At 43.5% G+C, this 17,354-nt stretch overlaps 1 protein-coding gene across 1 annotated transcript in view; it reads right to left on the bottom strand.

Moving 5' to 3' along the window:
• LOC143297684 (testis-expressed protein 11-like) overlaps nt 1–16,596 on the bottom strand; it is a 56,446-nt gene extending 39,850 nt beyond the window's left edge. Inside the window, exons 1-10 of the mRNA XM_076610104.1 lie at nt 16,497–16,596; nt 14,479–14,576; nt 12,494–12,636; nt 11,798–11,835; nt 10,479–10,549; nt 9,045–9,164; nt 6,593–6,677; nt 5,040–5,186; nt 4,282–4,390; nt 1,808–1,914 (exon numbers count right to left, since the gene is read on the bottom strand). Of these exons, the coding sequence (XP_076466219.1) occupies nt 1,808–1,914; nt 4,282–4,390; nt 5,040–5,186; nt 6,593–6,677; nt 9,045–9,164; nt 10,479–10,549; nt 11,798–11,835; nt 12,494–12,636; nt 14,479–14,556 (898 nt within the window). The 5' untranslated portion in view covers nt 14,557–14,576; nt 16,497–16,596. The remainder of the gene's footprint in view (nt 1–1,807; nt 1,915–4,281; nt 4,391–5,039; nt 5,187–6,592; nt 6,678–9,044; nt 9,165–10,478; nt 10,550–11,797; nt 11,836–12,493; nt 12,637–14,478; nt 14,577–16,496) is intronic.
• Between the last annotated feature and the right edge of the window lie 758 nt (nt 16,597–17,354).

Here is a 17,354-nt window from a genome sequence, read left to right on the forward strand (position 1 = left end):
ACCCCGAGTGCGTGAGTGTGTATGTAATTTTGTTTGTTGTCGATGGATTATTTATCCACACACACACACACACACCACCCTCCCATTTTTTTTTCTTTGTTTTTTTTTCCGATCTAGTACTTTGCTCTTTTTTTCCCCCCCTTTTTGTCTTATGCTTGATATTTGCGGTTTTTGTTTGTTTGTTTGGGTGTTTTTTTTGGTTTTGTTGTTGTTGTTGTTGGGTTTTTTTTTTAATGTCCAGGGCTGGGTTGAAAAAAAAAAGCAGGTGTACTTGATTATCTCATTACCCTGGTGAAATAAAATTTCGTTTCGTTTCATTTCGTTTCGTTTGTCTGTTTTCCCTGTTCTTGTCTTCAATTGATATTGAAACAAATAGGAGGAATGTTGCAGAATGGATAAGACGCTCGTCTTGCAAATACAGAGTCCGTGAGCGACTGGGATCGAATCCCGCTCTCGCCCTTTCTCCCACGTTTTTCAGTCATTCGGATGAGACGATTAAACCCTAGGTCCCGTGCGCAGCACGCGCTTGGCGCACTGAAAAAGAACCCATGGCAACGAGAATGTTGTCATCTGGCAAAATTCTGTGGAAGAAATCCACTCTGATTAGTATACAAATATAGAAGTATGCACTCAAGGCCTGACTAATTGTGTTGGTTATGCTGCTGGTCAGTCATCTGCCTATCAGATGTGGTATAGCTTATAAGGATTTGTCCGAACGCAATGACGTCTCCGTGAATAACAAAAACTGTAACTACTAGTATTTCAAAAGGAGGCAGAAGACCGAGGTTTGATTGAGCAGCACGCACTTGCAGCACAGTTCAAAGGTGTTACAGAAAAGAAAGAAAGAAAGAACGTTTAACAGTGCGACACAGACGTATCGGAGTCAGGATTACTTTAACTCTCTCCATACGAACGGCGAAAGAGACGACGTTAACAGCGTTTCACCCCAGTTACCGTCATCAAAATATTGCAAGCGGAAGGCTCTTATACTGAAGAGGTGAATGTTGACAAAGAATACCACAATTCTGACGACGGAAGCTAAAGGTTGGGTCATTCAGACACCCACTGGACATCCGAGGGGTCTGTGTAGAGGAGAAGAGAGGACTGGCCGTACTGAGTGAAAACCCGCTTTCAGTTTCAGTTTCTCAAGGAGGCGTCACTGCTTTCGAACAAATCCCCATATACACTACACCAGATCTGATAGGCAGCTGCCTGACCGGCAACACAACCCAACGCGCTTCGTCAGGCCTTGAGTGCACACAGATATATAGTTGAGTACATATCACAGCGGACTTGTACAGAACTTAGTCAGAGGACAATCCTTTTGTTGCTGTGGGTTCTTCCTCAGTGCGCCACAGGGCCTCCTGCCAGTTTATCGTCTCATCCAAATGACCAAGACGCTTTGATTGATTTTTCTAGTCAAACTTGAGAGAAAGGGCGGAAGCGGGAACCGAACACCGACCCTCACGAACACTGTGTCAGCAGACTGCGTCTTAACCGTTCTGCCACCTTCCTCCAAAGTCCGCTCTGCCGAGAAAAAGAAGAGGTAAGTATGGACCTGACAAAAAGAAAAAGAAAAAGAAAAAAAAAACAACTAAAAATAAACGGCGAAACATTGTGTCGGCTAAGACTTCGAGAAGAGGACGACTCAATGTTCACGTCAAAAAATGTTGAAAGGATAGGTGGTCCTTGATGATAACGATGATGATGATGACAGTTAATATGACAATAATGATAATAATAATAACAACAACAACAACAACAACACACACACACACACACACACACACACACACATTCATCTCACTTGCCTGTGCCTTTTTATCCAGAATGTCGGCGGTCTCCTTGAAGTAAGCGAACGCCTCTTCTTCATAACAGGTGAGACTCTGCTCTATCAGCTGATGGATGTCTTTACTGTGTGGAAAAAGCGCACACTGTCACTGGCAATGCTGCTTCGGGATCTAGCAACATGTTGACTACCACATGCAAACTGTTAATCAGTTTCAGTTTCTTAAGGAGGTGTCACTGCGTTCGGACAAATCCATATACGCCACACCACATCTGCTAAGCAGATGCCTGACAGCGGCATAACCCAACTCGCTTGTCAGGCCTTGAGTGCATGCTCATATATATATATATATATATATATATATATATATATATATATATATATATATATATATATATATTATTTGTGTACCTATCAGAGTGGATTTTTTTCCACATAATTTTGCCAGGGGAAAAAACCATTTGTTGCCACGGGTTATTTTTCAATGCGCCATGTGCATGCTGCACGCGGGATCTCGGTTTATCGTCTCATCCGAAAGACTAGTCGCTCAGTTTGATTTTCCAGTCGAGCTTGGGAGAAAGGGCGAGAGCAGGATTCGACCCTTCACCCTCACGGACTCTCAGTATTGGCAGCTGAGCGTTTTAACCATTCTGCCACCTTCCTCCCCACTGTTACCCAAACACAGGGAACTGAATCGGGAAGAGACAACAGGTGATAATAATAAAATATTATTAGTATATGAATAGATAAACAAATTAATTAATTAATTAATTAATTAATTAATTAATCAATACATTAAATGGAATATAAAAAAAATTCAAGGAAAATGGGTAGAAACGAATAAAGCTGTCGTGAATGGCGAAAGCGAAACGCAAATGCGCCAACAGTTTCACACACGCGCACATGCGCTCACACACACACATTTACACACACTCACGCTGATACACACACACGCACACACGCGCGCACACACACACACACACACACGCACCAACACCAACACAAAAAACACACACACACAACCGTTTGATGTAAATTAAAAAAAAACATGTGACAGTCAATGTTAGTTTAGACGTGTTATCGGGTTTATATGTTTTTGTTCGTTGTGTTTTGTGCATACACATCGCGAAAACACGTGCGTGTGTGCGTGTGTGTGCGTGCGCGCGGCATCTTCTTGTGATATGTTTTAGCCATACGAGCCCACCATCTTTTTTTATGGGAGGAGAGGTGGTAGGTTTGGGTGGGTGGTGGTGGTGGTAAGGTTAACCTGTAACCTTGATCTTTTGAATTCTGACCTCAACTGTCAATAAAGTTCAAGTTTTCACTGTGGCCAATCGCTGACATGCATGACCCAAGCTCTGCCAGGTCATTGTGCCAAGTTGTGACCTTGACAGGTTACTGTGCCAAGTTGTGACCTTGACCTTTGACCAACCATCTTGATTCAGATTTGTTTTTAATTGCAAAGAACGATGTATCCGTACGCATATCGAGACAATTAGAAATAAAATATGAATAATAACAAATGATAGATAAATAATAATAGGCCTACCAAAAACAACAACAACAAAACGGAGAAAGAGCAGAACATCATTGACTGGAGGGAGAAAGTACAGGGACTTTTTGTAACACTGGATAATTATGTAAGTAGAGCATAGTAGGTATAAGTCAAATACTCATATAAACACAACCATCTATCAATCCCCCTTACTTCATAGAGATGTACACAGTTGTATAATACTTATATAATTATGAGATAGTCAGCCGTGTCCGACTATGACCTTCAGAACAGCAGAGGCGGTAACTGTTGTCTCGGCTATCTGGGCTAGAATTTGATTATAGTGGAAAGTGTCTTGCCCAAGTTACAACCCCACTCTCTCGGCCAAAAGGGTTTTAGGACGGTTGGCGTTGGGATGGTTCCCAAAGGCCAACTAGTCCCTGAGGGTGCAGGCAGCTCTAAGACCCATTGCAATCTTGCCTCCTAATTTGAGAGTCATAGCCCTTCACAAAAGACTAAGCTGTAAATGATCTCTCATTGCAATGTATTATATATATATATATATATATATATATATATATATATATATATATATATTTATATATATATATGTATGTAGATAGATAGATAGATAGATAGATAGATAGATAGATAAGTTGCATCGTACTTCTCTTTTGTTTTTCATGCTATGTTGGGACCTGGACCTTTCACCCGCCAATCTAGAAAATCAACGTGTTTCTGCTCTCCGAACGGCAATCGTACCGAGTTTGATTCAGATTTGATGTGGAATGTAAGAACTCTGAAACTGTGGAAGGAGAAAAGGAAAGATGTGGGGGGGTGGGGGGGACGGAAGATGGTGGCCCCACAAAAAACAAAACCAAAAAAAAGGAAAAAAAAGAAGAAGAAAACAAAAACGTGGGAAAAAAAGAGGAGGTTGGATGGAGGCCCCACCAAAAAAAAAAAAAAAGCAAGCTTTGCCGGCGACCTGTCCCAGTACCTGCACTTGAGGAAGTCTGGCTCCTCGTACTGCAGGTGTGTGTGGATGGCCACCTTGAGGGCCCGCATGCTTAACCGGGACTGGCGGGCCGGGGAGTCCACGGCCAGGGCTGAAACACACCACAATGGTGATGATTGTGATGATAATGGTAGTGATGGTGATGAGATAATGTTGATGGTGATGATGATGGTGATGATGATAATGGTGATGTTGGCGGTGATGATGATGATGTTGATGATGATGATGGTGATGGTAATGGTGATGATGATGTTGATGGCGGTGTTGGTGATGGTGATGATGATGGTGATGATGATGATGAGATATGATGGTAATGGTGATGATGATGTTGATGGTGGTAATGATGATGGTGATGATGATAAATGATGCTGCTGATGATGATAAAGATGACGTTGATGATGATGTTGATGATTGTGAATGTTGGTATTCATTGTTATCATCGCTGTTCTCGTTCAGAAATAGTAAACGCACAGGGACTACCACACGCTCTCCCTTCCCTGGCCTTCCCACACATACGGATGCATGCAAACACGCGTGTTTATGCATTTACGCACACATATCTATCATACCTATATACAAAAATACAGACACATACACACATACACACGCCTAGACAGACACAGACACTCGCGCGCGCACTTACATACGCACACACACACATGCGCAAACTCAACACACACGCCCATACACTCACGGACGGACAAGCACTGACGGACGCGTCAGACACGACACCTGCTCACCGGCGATGGATTCGAACAGTTTGGGCTCGGGGTTAGGCAGCACCAGCGCTCTCTCCAGCACGGACTCGGCCTTCGGGTCACCCAGCTTGGTCAGCGCCTCAAACTCGTAGAGCAGCATCAGAATCTGGGTGGGCCTCCTCTTTTCCGCTGGGCGCCAGTCAGTCAGTCCAACATCACGGTGTGGAAGTTTGTGTCATTAAGCTTGTGCTTACAATAATGGGAGGCAAGATGAACACTGTAAACGTTTTTTTCTTTTTCTTTTGTGGTTTAAACTTCTTCTTCTCTTCTTCTTCGTTCGAGGACTGCAATTCCCACGTTCACTCGTATGTACACGAGTGGACTTTTACGTGTATGACCGTTTTTACCCCACCATGTAGGAAGCCATACTCCGTTTTCGGGGGGTATGCATGCTGGGTATGTCCTTGTTTCCATAACCCACCGAACGCTGACATGGATTACAGGATCTTTAACGTGCGTATTTAAACTTCTGCTTGCGTATACACACGTAGGGGGTTCAGGTACAATAAGGTCTGCACATATGCTGACCTGGGAAATAGGAAAAATCTCCACCCTTTACCCACCAGGCGCCGTTACCGAGATTCGAACCCGGAACCCTGAGATTGAAAGTCCAACGTTTTAACAAATCGGCTACTGCGCCCGTCTTTTGGTTTAAACAAGATTTTATTCTCCAAAGCAAGTAAAGACATTGAAAACACACAGAGCAGCAGCAACAAGCTGAAGTCGGTGTGCTCGGTAAACAGCACATGCACACATTAGAGCACATAACACAGCGGCAGTATTACAAACAACATCAAATGTGAAATAAATCTCGGAAGAACTCTGAAAGGAAAAACACAGTAATCCCAAGAAAGGTAAAAAGAACAAAAATTATTCGGTTGTTTTTTTTGTGTGTGTGTGTTTTGTTGTTGTTTTTTGGGGTTTTTTTTTACATATTTCAAATCGCTTGTCAGAGTATATCTTTCTATATATCATGCACCCGCCCAAGACACACATTAACAAGCCCCTAATACTCTTCACACACACATATACATACACTGACGCGCGCACACACGCGGCACGCACGCTCTGACACGCATACCAAACAACGAAATGACTGTCAGATTATTGAATGAAACACAAAAATCTGGTAAAGCGTTACATGAGCCAAAGTGACACACAAAGTAAGCCTAAATGAACATTTCAGGGAAAGCTGACACCTCGACACCCGTTTTTTCTTCAATGCGGATATAATGCTTTCACTATCAATGAAAAGCTTACAACGAAAGCCAACTGGCACGAACACTCACACTCGACCGCATTTTCATGTAGACTACGCTTGACCCCTGAAAGTCAATACCCTGCCCCCCTCGGCCCCCCTTCCCCCCGACTCCCCTCAACTGCTCTAAAATCAGAACACGGAAAGCATGACATATTCATTTTACATAACGATGTCTTCATCTGACAAATATTCAGTTGATGCGGAACACGGTCTTTTAAAGTAACAACTCTGTATTCCGCGAAGGTTAAAAAGAAAAAAAGAAAAGGAAACTCACTGTCTGCAATGCCGCCATCCGTAAGCTTGCTGTCTAATGATTTGTATTCAGAAATAAAGTGCAGCGCTTCCTCCAGCAATGCCTTCTGAAACGAGAAAAACTCCAAACTGAATTCAAGTTCTGTGTTTCAGCGGGGAAAAACTCCCTTAACCCTTTCACCGCCAGTCAATTTAGAGTGCAAAATTCCCTTGTGCTATAAACACAGAAAATATGGTGTCTAAGAATAGCTGGGGATTCCACCTGTAATGTGTAGAAGATAAAATTATGGCCTATCCTACCACCGAAAATAAACAGCAGTAGATTAATGGATACCAGACCCATGATCTGATCACCTTTCAGTGACATGGGTCCTCTACCAAGCTGCTGCATAAATGCGAGTTTGGCAGTGAAAGGGTTAAGTTCTGACAGGGTTTCTTCACTATCAACAACAACATTGATAAAAAAAAAAGATGTATGCAAGGCAACACCACTAATGCTTAATCATATGGCAAGCAACCAAGTTGAAAAACAAAACAAACAAACAAAAACCACCATGCAACGACATAAGCTACCAACACAACTCACCTTATAATCAATAAACCAGTCATATAACATAATTACAACGTTTGCCTTGTTTAACTGATTTACTCCTTTGGATTTGGCCTCTTCAGGTGTTATTTGCAACGAATCTGTTACTGGGTATAGGGATGAGAAAGGCAGAAAGAGATAGAGTGAGAGAGAGAAAGAGAGAGAGAAGGGACAGAGAGAGAGAGGGGGGAGAGAGAGGAACAGAGAGAGAGGGACAGAGAGGATGGACAGAAAGAGGGGGGTAGAGAGAGAGAGAGAGGGGGGGGGAGAGGGACAGAGAGAGGGGGTAGAGAGAGAGGTGGGTGGGGGGCACAGAGAGAGGGGAGCAGAGAGATGGAGGAATGTGCAATGCAGATTAACACAGAAAAACCAATCAACCAATCAAGCAAGCCACACACAAACACATAGACACGTGCACAGATACTCACATACACAACACAACACACACACACACACAAACACAAATGCTTGATCCCTGTTACATAGTTTGTTTGGAATGCACCTATAGAGTGGATTTGTTATGTTACTGTTACACTGATTTTCTTTTTAATTTGTTAATCGATGTTATGATTCAGTATTCATAGGATATTGAGACTGCATTGCCTAATTAATCCTTTCTTTGAACATGCCCCTTCTCCTCAGATCAACACAAGGTTCAATATTCAAAAGATTTTTTTTAAAACTTCATTACTCAAGGATAAAGATTTTAGGCATTGCTAGTCTTCCAATCTGTCCTTGTGACAACAAAAACAATAACGATAAGACACAATAATAATGATGGTAAATACTACTACTGCTACTACTACTACTACTACTACTACTACCACCACCACCACCACCGACACCACTACTACTAATGATAATAATAGTAATAATCATCATCATCATTATAAAAAGTGATAAAGGGAACACAGTCACACAGAAAAATCCAGCAAGCAAGCCAGCCAACCGCACACCACCACCATCACCACCACCACCACAACCACCACTACCAACAACAACACTATCACCACCAACATCACCCCCAACAACAACAACAACAACAACACCATCACCACCATCAGCACCAACATCACCCCCACCCCCACCACCACCAAAAGCCACCACCTCCACCCCACCCTACCACCACCAACAACACCTCACCATCAACAACAACAACAACAACACCATCACCACTAACAACACCCCCACCACCAACAACACCAACCACCAGAAGCCACCACCTCCATTCCCACTAACACCAACAACACCACCACCACCAACACCAACAACACCACTATCACCACCACCACCACCACCACCACCAACAACAACAACAACACCCACACCCCCTCCACCACCAACCACCAGAAGCCACCACCTCCATTCCCACTAACACCACCACCACCACCACCACCACCAACAACAACAATAACCCCCCACCCCCACCAACCACCAGAAGCCACCACCTCCATTCCCACCACAAACAACAACAACAACAACAACAACACCCCCATCCCCACCACCACCAACCACCAGAAGCCACCACCTCCACCCCCACCAACAACACCCCACCATCAACAATAACAACAGCACCACCACCAACAACAACACCACCATCACCACTAACAACACCACTACCACCACCCCCACCTCCACCCCCACCAACAACAACACCCCCACCACAACCAACCACCACCACCACCACTAACCACCACCACCACCAACAACAACAACACCCCCACCACAACAAACCACCACCACCACCACTAACCACCACCATTAACACCACCACTAACCAGCACCAGCACCACCAGCACCAGCACCAGCACCAACAACAACAACACCAACACCACCACCAACAACAACAACAACAACACCAACAGCAACAACCGCCCCCTGTTACTTTCTCGTGCCGGTCCGACGTGGGCCTGGCTATTTGGACACAGGCAGCAGTGGCCATTAGCACACACGTTCTTTTGTGGCCCACAGTGCTGGCGCTGTCCTCCTCACACAGCGACACCAGCTGCACATACACACCCACGCACACACATATATATATGTACACATACACACACATGAACCCCTAACCCCCCAGTACACACACACACACACACATACACACACTCACACACATGCATGTAATATATATGCGTCCCCGCGCGCGCGCGCAAGCTACCAGTAGTTTATCCACAAACACACACACACATACGCCCCCAAACCACCAGTAGATACACAAACGCACATATATACAGTGATACATAGACACACACACACACACACACACACACACACACACTTCCCCAAACCCCCAGTGCATACACAAACACACACACACACACACACACACAACCCCCATTATAAACACACACACACAACCCCCATTATAAACACACACACACACACACACACACAACCCCCATTATAAACACACACACACAACCCCCATTATAAACACACACACACACACACACACACACACACACACACACACACACACACACTGATTTAAATATCCAATTAATCCTTCATTTCAATGGACTTGGAAGACGTAAATCAAATTTCAAACACACGGAAGTCAGATCATGAGAATAATTATGAATGACTGTTTCTGAAACAGGCTACTGAAATATCACTTAAAACAGATCATTTGATCTGAACAGTTTTTTTGTTTTTTTCTAAATTGAATGAAACATGTCGAATGAAACATGTTCAGTCCCTGGAACTATCGTGCAAAATCAAATACAGATAGAACACACACACAAAAAACCCCACAAAAACACACACACACACAAAAACAACAACAGAACATGTATACCTTCGTGGTGAAACCACACAGAGCTCATAATTATTTCTGCGAAATCGTGACATTCCGCAACATTCACATTCTGTTGGTCAACAGAAACGTTCCTTGTGGGAAGTTCTAAATCGTTATTCAACTTAAATCACAAGTTTGTGACTGCTACATTGTGTGTGGGGGCGGGGGGGGGAGGGGGGAATGGTGGGGGGGGGGTCGGGAAGAGGAGGCGAGGGGGGGAGGTGTGTGTGTGTGTGTGCATGTGCGTGCGTGCGTGCGTGTACGTGTGTGGGGGTCTGAGGGGGTGTATGTATGTGTTTGTGTGTGCATGTGTGTCTGTGCGTATGTGCGTGTGTATATATGTACATGCACGTCTGTGTGTACCTGTGTGAATGTACGTGCGTGCGTGCGTTTGTGTGTGTGTGTGTGTGAAAAGGAAAAGAGTGGGCCAAGAATATGGCGGGTGGGTGCTGGGGGCTGGGGGGGGGGTGGGTGGGGAAGTGGGGTGCATAGGGAATGAACGGGTGGACAACGAGGACCTACCCGGTAGCACAGCATGAAGAACTCTTTCATGTGAACCGGGTCCTCTTCGCACTTGAGAGCCACGTTCCACGCTGTGTGTCAAAACAAGCAACTTTTCGTGTTTCACATACAAACCACTCAACACAGTCGACAAGTGGCGTGCGGTCTTTTTGGTCTGTCAGTGTTTGTCCTGTTTTTGCTCTTTTTGTTCTTTTCTTTTCTTTCTGCCTGTCAGCCAGTTTTATCTATCTATTTGACTGACCCGTCTGTGTGTGCAAGAAGTATTCTATTTTGTCTAACTTTTGTCTCTGTGAGTCACACAGTCACTGGAGAACTGATATACACAGCGATGTATCAGATGCCGTCACGTTTCTGAAAACTGGGATTTCCCTGCTTACACGTGCTCGAAACCTGAAATGAGACACGTCAAAACCAAAAATGTGTCAGCAAATAATGGTGTATCTTGCGGTCAGTCTGAAAGTGTGTGTGTGTGTGTGTGTGTGTGTGTGTGTGTGTGTGTGTTCGCACGCGCGCGGGAGCGCGTAAGCATGCGCGAGTGTACCTAAACATAATCATAACAGTCCACGCACCTTTTCAATCAAAACGATACTGACCTATTTTCATAAACCATGCAGCTTCTGTCTGAACCTTCACCGTGTCAGTCCCTTCTGTCTCCGACAATACAAGGAGTTTGTTGTTTGCTGCACACAGATGAAATGAAGGCAACACACACACGCACACACACCACACACGCACGCACACATACACACACACACACACACACACACACACACAAGCGTGCACGCAAACACAGACAATCAACATCCTCGATCTACGTCTCCTTTCCCCCCCATACAAACTAAAACAGAAAAGAAGACACGGCTGAAGCACTCACAGTCGACACGTTCAAGCACCCTAACAGTAGCAACACAGAAAGAAACAAAGAGTTAAGATTCGAAGCTCATCTGACACACTGAAGAGCTTTTACGTTGTGAGAAACATGAAAATAGAGAGCACTTATCCCAAGACATAAATCTCTGAGAGATTGTGTGTGTGTGTGCGTGTGCGTGTGTGTGTGTGTGTGTGTGTGTGTGTATGTGTGTGTGTGTGTGTGTGTGTGTGTGTGTTCAAGCAACATGGCACTGGCAGCGGCTATTGGATAAGCAATACCATGCATTCCACGGTAAGAACCGAAAATGCAAATCAATGGCAACTATGCAGCAAACTGAACTACCTCCGACCATCAACATTCACATGCTCGACTAGAAGCGATATGTACTTTATACATCGGTTTGTTACTAAGCACGTTTTCGGATCGATTCTTTTTCACTTTGACATACCTGTCCTTATATAAGAGAGGATCTCCTCAATTGTTTGTCTGCAGAAGAAACAATCAATCAATCAATAAACAAATAAATAAACAGATAAATAAATTAACTAATCAATAGATAGATAAATAAATCATGCAAAAATAGTATGACACTACAATAAAGCAGATTCAGGTACTCTTATTTTCATCATCCATTTGCATTTGACAATGAGATTTGTGTTCTGGTGATTCATAGTAAGTTGCAAAGTTAAATGTGATGATTATACAAACCCACCCAATGAATCACATGAAAATGATGCAGGCGAAAATTACGAGTGTGCTGTTTCTGTATATCCCCTTCAAATTTCTTTGTTTGTCTTTTTTTTTTAAATCATAAATGAGCATGCTTTTGCAACCGCTAATCATTTAATTAAAAGATAACAAAAGTTGAATAAAAAAAGACAATCGATCTCACCGTTCATTAACAGCTCAAACGATTAACAACGATTAAGGGTGAAATACAAATGAGACACTGACAAACAGACAGGTGCACACACAGAGATACACACTGAGAGGTAGAGATCAAGAACATAAAAAAGACACCCCACCCCCCAAAAAAAAAGAAAAGAAAAAAAAAAGAAATCAAGAACAACAGAATTTTCCACCACCGTGAAACAGGCACACACTATGCATAACTTCACAGCTCTCTTGTACAGGTTAGGCCAACCTGGTGAGGCTGTGATCGGGAGCAGCCATAGGTGCTGTGTGCAGCCTGACCAGACACCTGAGCGCCTTCAGCACCTGGAAGCTGTCCGCCATGTGGTCCACCACGCTGGACAGTGCCATGGCCGCCAGGGACTCACGCTTTTGCTGAAACGGTGTTACTGCTATGTACGTGTGTATGTTTAAAATGTGTGTGTACAGTGTGTGTGTGAGTGTGTGTGTGCAGTTTGTTAGTCACATTTTAGTTTGTGTAGGTAACACTGATGTGTAAAGTCTTCTGTAAAATACCAAGAACAGATTTCTGGATAGTGTGCTGTTCAAGTACCCATTATTATCATTATTTTTTTTAAAGATTATCAAATGGCTTCCCACCATCTCACCATCCCCAAAGAAATTATGTATGATTGTCGAGTCCTACTTTGACCATCAGAACATATGAGACAACTGCTATCCCTAACATCTGGGTAAGATATTTCATTATAGTGGAGTGCATCTTGCCCAAGATACATCTTGATTTGATTTTGATTTGATATGGATACATATATAGCGCTTATCCTGAGCCGGAGACCAAGCTCTAAGCGCTTTACAAACACGGAGTCATTTCGGTAACAGGCTGCCTACTTGAGTTGAGCCGACTGACGGCTGCCATTTGGGCGCTCATCATTCGTTTCCTGTGTCGTTCAATAAGGTTTCAGTCAAGCACACAAAAACGAGTATAGGCATATAACGTTTTACGTGTATGACCGTTTTGTTTATTTATTTACCCCGCCATGTACGCAGCCGTGCTCCGTTTTCCGGGATGTACATGCTGGGTATTTTCTTATATCCACATCCCACGAAACGCTGACATGGATTACATAATCTTTAACGTGCGTATTTGATCTTCTACGTACGTATATACACTAAGGGGGTTCAGGCACTAACAGGTCTGGACATATGTTGACCTGGGAGATCGGAAAAATCTCCGCCCTTTACCCACCAGGCGCCGTTTCCGAGATTCGAACCCGGGGCCCTCGGACTGAAAGCCCAGCGCTTTAGCCACTCGGCTTCTGACATGGCGTTCCACTATCTCACCATCCCCAAAGAAATCATGTATGATAATCGAGCCGAATATGACCATCAGGACAGCATAGGAGGCAACTGTTATCCCTAGTATCTGGGCTTAAATTTGATCGTAGAAGAGATCGCCTTACACAAGAAACACCCCGACCTTCTCGACCAAGAAGGCTTCAGGACATCCGGCACTGGGATGGTCCCCAAAGACCAACTACCACCACCACCACCCTCCCCCCCATCTCCAGGCGGAAGCACAAAGAGCCAGTGCAATCTTGCCTCCTGGTTTGAGAGTCATAGTCCTTCACAAAAGACGAAGCTGTAAAAGACGTATAAGATTCCCGCTTGTGCCCTCCTCTTCCTTGGCCCCTACCCACCCCACACCCATCTTGGAAACTGTTAATTAACAATACCATTCATCATTAAGTTAAGAAAATAAACAGGTAAATATTCAAACCATCTGCAAATATTCCCCCTTTATCTTGTCACTTTCCTGCCAAATACTGGAAACTGACAATTCATATCCTACAACCACGCCATTGCTAAGTTCAAAAGTGTTCTTGTCCCAGTATAAAAATGGTGAATAAATAAATTCATTAGATCAAACATTATCATTAGATAAATTAATGCGGACGTAAATACAGAAATCATGTGAATGGAGGAACGAATGAACTGATGTGTACATGTTAAAGATGTCCAATGTTGGTAGACTCCAAGCCCCTTTTTTATCTTTTTTTTTTTTTTTAAACTATATCCCTCACAGTTGCTCACCTTCCAGTTGTCCGATTCATTTTCTGATCACCAAGACTCACGTGCAATAAATGATAGAATCACCACCAAGTAATGATAGAATACTAACTGATCTAACCCCTTCATACAGGAGTCCTAAAGAGCCCAAATGACTTGCAGTATGGGGCACACGTGTGTGTGGCTGACCTCCAAAGCCATCTGGGCGGCCAGACAAATCAGGTTGTTGTTGTCCGCCACGTGCTGTCCATGTTGATGCTGCACCATGGCTTGGAGGCTGCTCTTGGCTGCACACACACACACACACACACACACACACACACACACACAGAGAGAGAGAGAGAGAGAGAGAGAGGAGAGAGAGAGAGAGAGAGAGAGAGAGAGAGGAGAGAGAGAGAGAGAGAGAGGCACAAACATGGTGTCAATAAGATACATAGGAAAAAGAAACATAGAGGAAACACACACACACACACACACACACACACACACACGCGCGCGCACACACACACACACACACACACACACTTATGCACACGCACACTTACACACACATGAGCATGGAGGCTGCTCTTGGCTGCACGCACACACACACACACACACACACACACACACACACACACAAAAAACACACACACACAGAGTTACAACTCACACAAACACACACACTCAAACGCATAAACACACACAGTTACACAACACACACACACACACACACACACTGTGCTTTACATCTGGACCTTACAGTTGTGTCTTGTGAATACTGTTGCATGTTAGAATGGTTCTTCCCTGTCCCCCCAAAACGATCCCGTCGCGCGTGTGACACGAAGTCTTTCATTACAGACAGCCTACACACGGTCAGCAGTTTCTACTCTTGCGTTGTGTGAATAAATATGTTAACTTATAATCGATGTCCTTGTATTAATAATGAGTATGTCTTCTGAAGAAAGTGATAAATTGAACTTTTAAACAACAAGTCATTGTATGATAATGAGTACGTCTTCTGAAGAAAGTGATGAACTTGACTTTCAAACAAAAAGTCATTGTATGATAATGAGTACGTCTTCTGAAGAAAGTGATAAACTGGCCTTTTAAACAATCAGTTATTATATGATAATGAGTAAATCCTCTGAAGAAAGTGATAAAGTGGCCTTTTAAACAATCAATCATTATATGATAATGAGTAAATCCTCTGAAGAAAGTGATAAAGTGGCCTTTTAAACAATCAGTCATTATATGATAATGAGCGAATCCTCTGAAGAAAGTGATAAAGTGGCCTTTTAAACAATCAGTCATTATATGATGATGAGCAAATCCTCTGAAGAAAGTGATAAACTGGCCTTTTAAACAATCAGTCATTATATGATAATGAGCGAATCCTCTGAAGAAAGTGATAAAGTGGCCCTTTAAACAGTCAGTCATTATATGATGATGAGCGATAATGAGCGAATCCTCTGAAGAAAGTGAAAGTGGCCTTTTAAACAGTCAGTCATTATATGATAATGAGTAAATCCTCTGAATAAAGTGATAAACTGGCCTTTTAAACAGTCATTATATGATAATGAGCGAATCCTCTGAAGAAAGTGATAAAGTGGCCTTTTAAACAGTCAGTCATTGTATGATAATGAGTAAATCCTCTGAAGAAAGTGATAAACTGGCCTTTTAAACAGTCATTATATGATGATGAGCGAATCCTCTGAGAAAGTGATAAAGTGGCCTTTTAAACAATCAGTCATTATATGATAATGAGCGAATCCTCTGAAGAAAGTGATAAAGTGGCCTTTTAAACAGTCATATATGATGATGATAATCTTCTGAGGAAAGTGATAAAGTGGATCATGGACTTTTAACAATCTTCGAAGACACTGGACATGGATGGCAGTGATTCTGTCACTCCACAGCTTACCTTTGTTTCTGTTTGTCTCTTCCTCTGTGTCTCTGTCTACCCGCCTCTCTCCGTCTCACGTGTGCGCACATCTGCATATTGTGTGTGTGTTTTTGTGGGTGCGTGTGACTTGACTTGACTCCATTTATCATCCTTAAACCAAAAAGGATTAACAGACACAATGAAAGAACAAAAGGTGTGTGTGTGTGTGTGTGTGTGTGTGTGTGTGTGTGTGTGTGTGTGTGTGTGTGTGTGTGTTGTGTGTTCGTGCGTGCGAGTCTGTCCCTCCGCAAGCCCTGTTAAAGTAGGATCATGTGAGAATCACATGTTTCCACGTCCGATTCCAGAAGGGCCAGTTTGTAGAACAGGAAATGGGTATGAACGGAGGAAGGGTCAGCTTCTTTAGCTTCGCCTAACGCTTCCCGAGCCTGGAACACACACACACACACACACACACACACACACACACACATACACACACACACACACACGCACATACACAAACGCGCGCACGCACGCAAACACACACACACACACTGCATATAAAGCATTTAGATATTCTGGATTTATTTCTATTAAGAACACTTTATTTGGAGAGTGGGTGGCGTTGAGGGGTTATTATTCTGACATTTAAGATATTTCTGCCACTTTGAAATTTAGGATGCAGCTAATATTAGTGGTCTTGGAGACGCCTCGGCAGAATCGATTAGTTGTTGGACTTCTGATCCAGTGTTCACCAGTGATCAGGGTTCGAGATCACGGCGTTGTGTCCTTAGTAAAGGCGCTTGTCTCTGATTTACCTTACTCCACCCAGGTGTGAATGGGCAACCGACTGGTGGGGGAAGGTCAAAATAGCAGAAAGAGAAGACTGGTTCTCCCGCCCTTTGACTTTCAATCTGAGGGTCCTGGGTTCGAATCTAGGTAACGGCGCCTGGTGGGTAAAGGGTGGAGATTTTTCTGATCTCCAAGGTCAACCTATTTACAGACCTGTTAGTGCCTGAACCCCTTAAAATACGCACGTTAAAGATCCTGTAATTCATGACAACATTCGGTGGGTTATGGAAACAAGAACATACTCAGCATGCACACCCTCGAAAACGGAGTAGGGCTGCCTAAATGGCAGGGTAAATGAACAAAACGGTCATTCACGTAAAATGTTACAAGTTTGTATGAGTGTGTATAT

The sequence above is a fragment of the Babylonia areolata genome, chromosome 23 (genome assembly GCF_041734735.1).
Source record: "Babylonia areolata isolate BAREFJ2019XMU chromosome 23, ASM4173473v1, whole genome shotgun sequence".
Lineage (NCBI taxonomy): Eukaryota > Metazoa > Mollusca > Gastropoda > Neogastropoda > Buccinidae > Babylonia > Babylonia areolata.